The sequence below is a fragment of the Vulpes vulpes genome, chromosome 6, assembly GCF_048418805.1.
Source record: "Vulpes vulpes isolate BD-2025 chromosome 6, VulVul3, whole genome shotgun sequence".
NCBI lineage: Eukaryota > Metazoa > Chordata > Mammalia > Carnivora > Canidae > Vulpes > Vulpes vulpes.
In genome coordinates, this window is record NC_132785.1 from 6,165,861 (window position 1) to 6,176,770 (window position 10,910).

The 10,910-nt window shown below is 34.8% G+C and overlaps 1 protein-coding gene across 1 annotated transcript in view; it reads left to right on the forward strand.

The window, feature by feature from the left end:
- The window catches only part of NUFIP1 (nuclear FMR1 interacting protein 1), a 44,303-nt gene extending 33,937 nt beyond the window's left edge, over nt 1–10,366 (forward strand). The window contains exons 8-10 of the mRNA XM_026017247.2: nt 3,073–3,189; nt 7,886–8,103; nt 10,082–10,366. Of these exons, the coding sequence (XP_025873032.1) occupies nt 3,073–3,189; nt 7,886–8,103; nt 10,082–10,198 (452 nt within the window). The 3' untranslated portion in view covers nt 10,199–10,366. The remainder of the gene's footprint in view (nt 1–3,072; nt 3,190–7,885; nt 8,104–10,081) is intronic.
- The last annotated feature ends 544 nt before the right edge of the window (nt 10,367–10,910 follow it).

Here is a 10,910-nt window from a genome sequence, read left to right on the forward strand (position 1 = left end):
ATTAGTGGCAAATCTTTAAGGTAAAACAGAGTATTTATATAGTTTCAAAGTATCTCCCCCTAAATATTAGTTACCGTGGTGGTTTTAACATATGTCTAAATTTCTTTGCTATTCCTTACTCTAAGAGGCGGGAGCTTAATTAATTCCCTTCCCCTTGAGTATGGGCTAAACTTAATCATTTTAAAAAACAATAATACAAAAAAATTGTAACTTTATATAGCAAAGCAGGCAGACCACCAAGAGATCAAGGTTAACATTACTAGTAATAAGCCATGTTGATGTCATGGACTCCTGATATGATGTGATGAGAAGGGCACTACCTAAAATCCATAGCCTCCATGTAATCATCAAAAAAACATAAGACAGACCCTAGCTAAGGGCCATTCTACAACTGACCAGTAGTCTTCAAAAGTGAACTTTGTTCATTAAAGTTCATTAAAGTTCATTAAAGACAAAGAAGTACCGATCACAGATTTGGGGAAGACACAGATAAGGAGTCACGATAACTAAATGTATAATGTGATATGATGGATTGGATCCTGAAACAAGCAAAGGGTATTACTGGAAAAACTAGTGAAATTACAATATAGTCTGTAGTTTTGGTAGTATTATACCAATGTTAATTTATTTGGTAGCTACGATAATGTGTCATGCTTATATAAGGGGGAAGCTGGATGGTAGGGTACTTGGAAGTTCTCTGTACTATCTTTGCAACATTTGTGTAAATCTAAAATTGTTTCAAATAAAAAGTTATTAAAAAAAGACAGGAAAAGGGGTGATATGTAGGCCAATTAAAGCCTTGCTCTCCACTTCTTGAATTGCGAGGAAATATTTTCCTTCAGAGTTTATTTTCCAGTGTTTTTCTGTTATGTTCTGATTATAAAAACAAAAACTGAAGAGCATTTAAAAAAACCCCTATGTTCTTAATCTACAGAGACAGCCACTGCTCACATTTTGTTGTATATCCTTTTAATATTTTTCTTATCATGTGTATATTATTTTTAAAAATAAAAATGGAATCATGTTATTAAAGAAAAGAAAGAAAAAAAAAATGAGCTTTGAATCCAGACAGAACTAGGTTTGTGTTGGGCTCCACCTTTTCCTAGCCCTGTCGTTCAATACCAGTTAGCCTTTTTGAACTCGTCTTTACTCATTCATGCAGCAGTTTGTTCTTCAAATATTTGTTCAGCACTTAGGTACTGTTCTAGGCTCTAAGGATATAGTACTGAACAAAGCCAAGCCTTTTCTCTCCTATAGCTGTACTTGTTCACATCTAAGTACTTCAGATAGTTGTTTATCGTTTTGCTATAACAGGGAACGGAGAAATGGCACCATAGCTGGAAGAAGACATTTATTAGCATTTTTATTGACCATAGAGACATTTTGGTACGATGGCTTCATTTTTTTTTTTTTTAAGATTTTGTTTATTTATTTGTGAGAGACCAAGAGAGAGGGGCAGAGACACAGGGAGAGGGAGAAGCAGGCTCCATGCAGGGAGCCTGATGTGGGACTCGATCCTGGGTCTCCAGGATCACGCCCTGGGCTGAAGGCGGCACTAATCCTCTGAGCCACCCAGGCATCCCCCGGATGGCTTCATTTTAATAAGAGGACTTTATGTATCTGTAGGAGATATTCTAGCCCATTAGTTAAGAATTGGAACTTGGAATCAGCCCCGATTTAACTTTGATCCAATTGTTGTATAATTTCATTACCTGAAGAAAAAGTTACTCAGATTCTCTGAATTTCAGTTTCATCATCTGTAATTAATAGTGAAAATGATACCTCCTAAGGATTAAACAAACTCATTCTTTTAAGAGCATTATAGTCAACTATATTGTGCTTTTCAGTACCTCTCTTTGAGTCTTAGAAAGAAATAGTTTGGCTTATCATCATTTAAACAATGAGATGAAAAAAAAATAAACAATGAGATGAACAGTCTCCATATTAATATTTTGTAGATTCTGTTTAGTCCACTAGTAATTTGTATTTAAACTGCATATTTTTCTTTCTCTTTATTAATTCATAAGAAAAGATGAGAAGTTACCTTAAAATTGACGAGCAGTTTTTGGAGGGTATGGTGCTCGGTAGGGTGGATGGGTGGAGAAGAGGGGATTTAACTTCATCCACCAGTATGTGTAGTTCCATATTCACATAGAAGTATAGCCCCAATTTCTACTAGCATGTTTTGTTTTCCCCTAGACTGACTTGGTGAATGTTCAATGCTGTCTTGAAATGTTTCATATTACTTGGGGGTTGAGCCGGTACATTACATAGACAGGTTACTTCCTGTCTTCATTCTTCAGTCAGGCTTTATTTTTTATTGATTGTTTAGACTAAATATAATACATTTTTAGAGCTGCCAAAAACAAATGTAATAGGTGGTGTCCTGAGGCTACAACTAGGCTCCATGGGCTCTGATCAAATGCTTTACCTTTGGCAGGCTCTTTGGTACGTGCTAATAAGTTCTTTGGCTTGGCTTGTTTACTTAAGTTCTTAGAAGTTCTAAATAATAAAAACTTTGGATGAATTCATTTCAGCATAAGTCTTTGACTAAGCTTTTATATATAGAATGGTTAAATTTTATTTGTGCCCTCAAAACTTAGTCTTAAAAACAAGAAAAGTAGATATTTTTTTATTATTTATTCCTAATCCAGTGAAGTTAAATAAATTTCTGGCCTTGGCCTTCCTATTACCTAATAAAATTAATTAATAGCATAATAGCCTAATAAGGTAAAATAAATTAATTAGGCAAGACTGTATAATTAACTTGGAGAAGGCTCAAATTCCATAACGTGTGAAGCATGGTAAGTAACTAAGCTGTATATAGCTTCCATTGACCTTCTGTCTTCTCTTTGGGGCAAGTAGCTTCTCTGACCATGAAGATGTAAATAAACCAAGGAAAAAATTTCAAGTTTCCTGAATTTTGTTTTTGGGAAAGATTAAGGAAATGATCAGAAATTACTTTCTTTTCACTAACATATAAGGAGTAGGGGACCTGTCAGCTTTCTTTTTTATGGTGGTGGATGTTTTTGGTATACTGTTTTATTTCATTCCTCTTTTTTTTTTTTTCAGAATCTGATAAAGAGGAGAAACCACAAAGTACGGTCATACCCAAGGAAGTGACACCAGCCCTGTGCTCACTAATGAGCAGCTATGGTAGTCTCTCAGGGTCAGAGAGTGAGCCAGAAGGTAAGTCATGGCCTCAGTTGATAGGTTTGTTTTATTGCTCTTTGAATTTGATGTATAGTGTGCATCAGTAGCATCATTTCATGTATGTCTTCCTGAGGACAAAATGTATCAAGAGCATTGTTTATTTAATCTTCATATTTTTCATTTGATTCAGAAGTGATGTTAGCATTGGGATAAAGGAAAGCTGGAGAAATGAGGAAATGTGTTGTTAGTCTGGGAGAAAAGGGCAAAAATAATACAGTGACAGAATAGGAAGGGGAAGAGATAATATGCCATTAATGGAATCAAAGACAATTCTAAAAGATACAGCAAAGAAAGTTAATTTGTTGTTTCTTACTCTCAATTCTTGTCTTAACATGTTTATAGCACCTTTGGTAGATGAATAGAGGTCCTTTCTGACAAAGTGGATGGTAGAATTCCTTACATGTATATAGAACGTTATTTTTTATAGAGCATATTTACATAAATTGCCTCATTTGGAGAACACATAACTCTGTGCTTGTGGTTGAGTTAGCCTGTATGTTTCAAAGACTGGATAAAATGGAATTCCTTCAAGGTTTTTTCTGAGGAGTCAGTGATGTACAGGATACATGTCTAACCTTTAAAGATGATAATAAACCAGCTCAATGTAGTGTCTTTTAGGGTCACCTAAAAGAGTTATTATGTTATTGATCTAATGTATCAATTATAAACCCAAGGTTCATATAAATAATCAGCATTTGTTTAATGAATAAGTCTGTGTACTTCTGTTGGAAACCTGGCTCTGCATGGTGAATTTATTTGGGCTTTACCAACCATGAGAGAATTCCTGTGTATGTGTCTCTGTACAAGATGTGTAATCACAGTAGGAGCTGTACTGAAGATAAGAGTACAGGGTCTGCAAGTGAATGTGTAAAAAGAAAGGAAGATTTGAGTGTAATTGGATGAAGATGGCAGCACTTTTAATGTTGATTAAACTAGAGATAATCACTCTGTAGTTGGAAGATGTTGAAGGAGAAAGAGTTGGGATTTAATATGAAGGATAATGTTTAGATGTATCCGTAACATAGGGATTTTTCTTCTTTTTTTAATGGACCGTGGTTTACTGTGGTAGCTGGTTAAAAGCTACTTGAATTTTGAAATACAAACTACTTTGGCCTTATCAGAGTATTTCTTAACTGATGGTTGCCTCTTCTTGTTTTTATTTTAATTTTAAGAAAAACAGTATTTATTTCTTTACTCTTGTTTCCAGTACACTGATATGAAGATGGAGTTATTCTTTAAACACATATTATATTTCTTGCTTATCGCTTGTATTTATGACAGGTGATAGCAATGAAAGCTATTACCAGATTACTGAATCTTATAAAAACAAGTTGCACTAATGCTCTCTTCTCTCTCTCTTTCTCTTAAGATGAAACATTTAATACTTTCATTCTTGTGTCTTAATTTTGAGGCTGCCACCATTTTTAAATTAGAAGAAAGAAAGGAAACTGGGAGGGATCTTTGAGATTCCACTCCTTCATTTATGGAACCTTAAGCTTAACTTCTTTGCAAAGTTAGTATGTGGCAGAGCTGTTGTAAAGCCTAGGTTTGGGACTGAAAAATCTTAAACACCAACTTTCGTTTTAGGCATTCTCTGTGTTACATTTACTGTCTTCCTGAACAGAAATGCATAGCCTTTTCTTAAAGATAACAAGATATTGTCTATTAAAAGATAAATTTTATCTTATATGAATTTATTTTTACTGATTGTCTAAAATGCACTGCCTGAAGGAAAAAGCCTTTGCTTCACATTCCTAAGGCCTAAGAATTATTTTATGTAGTTTGAATTCAGCTTTATTAAGCCATCCAGGTCACTAGCAAGTTTCCAACTTCCATTGTAAATTCTGAGCTGTAGGATAGCATATTGACACATAGGGACTTTGGAAGAAATAAACCAAAGAAATAAAGTGGGCTTTCTCTGAGCCATGAAATAGCATCTAGAAGGCTCCTTACTTAAGTGGATTTTAAATGGAGGGGAGCATTCTGATTCCTCACAGATTTAAACAATTGTATCATCTTAGTTAATATCTATCTCAACTTAGAAGTTAATACAGGTATGTATATAGAGGATTTTAAACATGAATTGTGCTTTTTTTCCAGAAACAGTTTTAAACAAGGAAGACTGAAACAAAACAAGAGGCTATGCTTGGCTTTGGGGATTTCAAAAAAAGCTACACATAGGAAAGAAAATTTCAATGAGTAATATTTCCAAATCAAGTAGTTTGAAATCTCTTCCAGATTTTACATGTTAGTTTTTTGTTTTTGTTTTGCCATGTTAGAAGTTAAGCACAGTTTTATAGCTCTCCAAAATTGTTGTTTTTTCGAAATGATTTGGGCTGTGACTGGAGGTCCTCCATTGAAAACTCATGTTTAAAGGCCACATGCCAAAAAGTAGGATTTACAGGTTTGGAAAAGTGCAGTGCTTATATTTTAAATTTATTTGGATTGATAAACATTGCATTAAAATATGATACTAAGCTGGGAAATGTTGTGAGCCTCAAGAAAAATATAAACGGTTCTGGTTCCTTGTTCCTTAGCAGAAAATTGACAGTGTAAGCTCTGATTCATTTGACTTTTATATTCCTGGATTGGAAGACCAATACTTGAAGGGGAAGGGAATAATAGAAAGTAGAACCCTGTCTTTTCTTTTTGCCTTTTGTTATTATTCTCATAGTTTTGAACTCTATAAACCACTTGAATTCTTTGCTCCTTTTATGGTTACATTTCTGATTTTTTTTTTCTTTTTTCTATCACTTTGAGGGCACATCAAAACCACTATCATTATAGCAAATTCTTTTTTTTTTTTTTTTTTTTTTTTTTGAGATGGAGAGTGTGCATGATGTGCACTTGAATTGGGTAGAAAGGGAGAGCGAATCTCAAGCAGGCTCCATGCTATGTAGAACCTGGCTTGGGGGCTCAGTCATACAACCGTGAGATCATGAGCTGAAATCAAGAGTCAGATGCTTAACTGACTGAGCCACCCAGGCACCCCTGTCATAGCAAATTCTTTATATAGTGTTGATTCTGGGTCAGGTCCTGTTTTATGTGCTTTACTCATTTAGTTATCACAGTAACTTCATGTAGCAGGTGCCATTATTTGTGAGGATATTTAGGCAGAGATAAGTAACTTGCCTGAAGATCACAACTAGTATATGATGAAACTAGAACTTGAACCTAACAGTTTGGGACTAGGATTTATGCTTCTAAGACTTACCCTGTACTTTGTTTCAAAGGTAGTTATCACATTGGGTCTTATGTAATACTTGGGTGTTGAAGGTTTTGAGGGATATGATTAGATTCCTATACTCTTGTCCAGGCAATTGAACCCAGTCTCTCACCTTCTAGAATTGAATTCTTTATATCATATCACCTTGTCAGAAATACAGAATAACCATTTTAGGAGTGAGAGGAGGAGACCCTTAAAACTTGTCAGTTTTCAACTAATCGTATGGTTCTTTTCTTTATTCTTCTTAATATGGTGAAATACATTGATTGATTTTCAGGTATCAAACCAACCTTTATTCCTGAAATAAAATCTACTTGGTCTTTTACTAATAATTTATAAAAGATATTTATTAACTATCTTAATTTATTTGTTAAAGATATTTACCTCCATGGTCATGAAGGATGTGTTTTTCTTATCATGACTTTGTCTGGATTTGGTATGAGTGGAATCTATTTCCTCCACCTCTTTTTTAAGGCTTTGTGTAGGATTGCTACCATTTTGTCTTATTTGTAGAATTCAATAATGGAGTTATCTGCTTTTAATCTGTGTCTGGTCACAGACAGTCTTTGCTTCATACTTCCTTGATAACTGAGATTTCATCTCCGTTCTGTTTGTGCAAAGCAAGAACAGCCAACAATTTAAGGTTGGATTCTTGTAGACATTATGTAGTTGATCTCGTTCCCCACACTCTCTCTTCCCCCAGTCTGACCACTCACCCTTTTAAGTGGGATGTTTAAATTATTTATATATATTGTAATTATTGATATGGCTGTTTCTTTTTGTCTTTGTTCTATTTTCCTTCTTTCTTGCCTTTGGATTTATGCTGTCTTATTATTAGGGCAGTGTAAATATGGGTTTATTTGTTGAATCTCTTTGGCTTTTTAGGAGTTGGTCTATATATAGTATGTAGCTTCAGTTTATCACAATATACTTTCAGTAGTATTATACCATTTCATATATGTAATTTAAGAATTTTATAGCAGTATACTTTCTTACATTTTCCTCTTCCCTTCCTTTATGATCTTGTTATCAGATTTTCTTATAGGTGTTATGAATCCCACATACATTGTTTCTATTTTTGCTTAGAGTAGTCAGTTATCTTTAAAACCTTTTTCAAATCAGAAAAAAATGTCTTTTTGTATTTATCCATATATTGACGGTTTCTGACACTCTTCATTCCTTTGGGTAGATGCAAGTTTCCATCTGATACTATTTCCTTCATCAAGATCACTTCCTGCAGCTCTTTGTGGTAATCTCTTCAATTATTGGCAGTTATATTTCCAATCTGAAAAATACTGTACTGCATTGAAAATGCCTAGCTTTTATTAATAAGTAGCCAGGATTATGGCTACTGGGATTATGGCTACTACTTCAAAAAAGTATTATGACTTTTTTGAAGTTTACCTGTTTTTTTATTGTTTTTGTATTTGTTCTCATCACATTTAGAAGCTCCCATTAAGACTGAAGCAGACATTCTGGTGGAAGATGAGGTTCTTCATAACAATACTCCTAAGAGATCAAGGAACAATGTTAAAGTGACTGTTAAAAACTATAGGAGCCCAAAGAAAAGTTTTAAAAAGACAAACCCTAAGAGGAAAAAAGATTATCACAACTATCATACCTTATTTGAACCAAGGACACACCATCCATATCTCCTGGAAATGGTAAGTGACTTTTCTTTACATTCTGATCTCTCTTTTCTTCTCAGGTGATGAAGCCAGAGCCACTGGGTTTCTGCATGGGTTCATGCATGCATGCTTTTTAACGTCACCAAAGACCTTTATTCCTTGAAGACTCATTTGTGTATCTTAATTTTGAAGCTGCATTTGGCATATAGCTGATGTTTAGTAAATGTGGAATCATTACACTTTTTAAAACTGTTAAAAATGAAAGCATCTGTAGATTTAATTGATAAGGAAATATGTATTGAGGTGTACTGACATTTTTAAAGTTTTCATTGAAAGCACAGCTAAGTACAATGGCAGACTAAAAGGAGGAAGAGGTTTTTATGTGTTTATTTTGTGCATTTTTGGCTTTATTCTCAGTGTGATGTGCTGAAAAATCTTATTTCTTCACATTTTAAGAGGAAGCAGCACATCTTTTGATTCTAAGTAATGGACATGAAGCTGTTCAAAGATCCAGTCCTTTGATACTAAGGGTAATAGAAAAATATTCCAAAATTTTTACTAGACTTGTAGAACTTTTTCTTTCTTTCTTTTTTTTTTTTTTTTTTGAGATTTATTCATTCATTTATGATAGACATACAGAGAGAGAGAGAGGCAGAGACAAAGGCAGAGGGAGAAGCAGGCTCCATGCCAGGAGCCCAACGCGGGACTTGATCCTGGGACTCCAGGATTGCCCTGGGCCAAAGGCAGGCGCCAAACCGCTGAGCCACCCAGGGATCCCCTAGAACTTTTGACAATGTGTGAAAAGTCCTTTTTGCCCTGTCAGCTAAATGCTTACACTGTAGCTAAGGTGTTCTGTGGCTACCCTCTTTGAGGTGTTACATGGAGACCCAGTTGCTTCTTATTTGAATTGATCTGAAGTCTACTCTCTATATTATAAATTTCAGTGTTTATATAAAGTAAGTTGCATTTTTAAAATACCTTGTAAGTGGTAAATTAAATCATCTCTTCACAGAACATTGATTCCTCTGTGATGTTTCTAAACTAATAACATCAGAAAATAAATTGAATGATTTTACCCTTTTTGGCAAATTATATATGATTCCTTGGTTATGTATTTCTTCTAAATACCAGGAATTTTTTTAGATTGCCTTCAATTGCAACAGGCACAAAAATGAAAAGTTGTAAAAATCCAGGAATGTCGGGATTTTTTACTGCTGGTTTCATCACTACTATATTTACTGTATCTGCTTATCAGTTTCTATACTGTTTGTAGGTTTAGGTTTAAGAGGGTCCTCTTTGACATGATTTGTAGGTTAAAGAATTACAGACTTTTTATTTATGATAGGCACACAGTGAGAGAGAGAGGCAGAGACATAGGCAGAGGGAAAAGCAGGCTCCATGCACTGGGAGCCCGATGTGGGATTCGATCCCAGGTCTCCAGGATCGCGCCCTGGGCCAAAGGCAGGCGCTAAACCGCTGCGCCACCCAGGGATCCCGAATTACAGACTTTTAAACCTACATTTCCTGTCCTTTGTTTAGATACTCCTAGAAAGAACTGAAAATGTGAACATTTATGCTGTTTAAAAACTAGATGGTCGGGATCCCTGGGTGGTGCAGCGGTTCGGCGCCTGCCTTTGGCCCAGGGCGCGATCCTGGAGACCCGGGATCGAATCCCATATCAGGCTCCCGGTGCATGGAGCCTGCTTCTCCCTCCGCCTGTGTCTCTGCCTCTCTCTCTCTCTGTGACTATTATAAATAAATAAAAATTTAAAAAAATAATAATAAAAAATAAAAACTAGATGGTCTTGGTGTAAGTTAAGAGGAAATGTTCTTGCATTATTTTTTTAGTGAAATGATTTAAATATATATTTATATATCTTATAAATATAAGTTATTATAAATATATATCTTTATTCTGTATTCTTTATATGGAGAAGGTACATATAATATTTTAGATTGTGTTTCCTGGATATATTTTATTTACCAGCTAATCATTTTATTTATTGTTTTTTAGCTTTTAGCTCCAGACATTCGACATGAAAGAAATGTGATTTTACAGTGTGTTCGGTACATCATCAAAAAGGACTTTTTTGGACTTAATACTAATTCTGCAAAAACTAAAGATGTATAGGTACTAGCACTCATGTGAAATAGGCCCATCCTAAAGTTAGTGGAGGAAAACCTTTTTTAAAAAAAAAACAAACAACTGGATTAATAATTGTAAACCTTATGAAATATTATGTTGGATTTTTAATTCTTTCCTTTGAATCTATGCAAATAAATACATAACTGGTCTTAAGACTCTGTCTCTATTGTTGGGGTTTGCCTAATATTTGCTGGTAGAGTTCTAATTTTTACTTATATTTATTTGTATTATTGCTGTCAGGTAAGGAAGTCTGCTGTGGGACCAGTCAAAAATTGAAGGTATTGGGTTAGTAGTAAAGAAAAAGACCTTAAAAATGTTTAATTCAGCAAACATAATTGAGCAAAGCTGTAGGTTACGGAGAGAAGTACAGTCATTTTGTCTTTATTTTTTTTTATTATTTTTTAAAGATTTTATTTATTTATTCATGAGAGACACACAGAGAGAGAGAGACAGAGACACAGGCAGAGGAAGAAGCAGGCTCCATGCTGGGAGCCCGATGTGGGACTCGATCCCGGGTCTCCAGAATCACACCCTGGGCTGAAGGCAGCGCTAAACCACTAGGCCACCCGACCTGCCCCGTCATTTCATCTAAATGCAGGAAAACGAGAATCATCCTTTAACTGTAGCAAGGGGGATTATTTAAATTATAAACCATATCAAATTAATATACTCAAAAGGTCTTGAAACTTAAAATTTC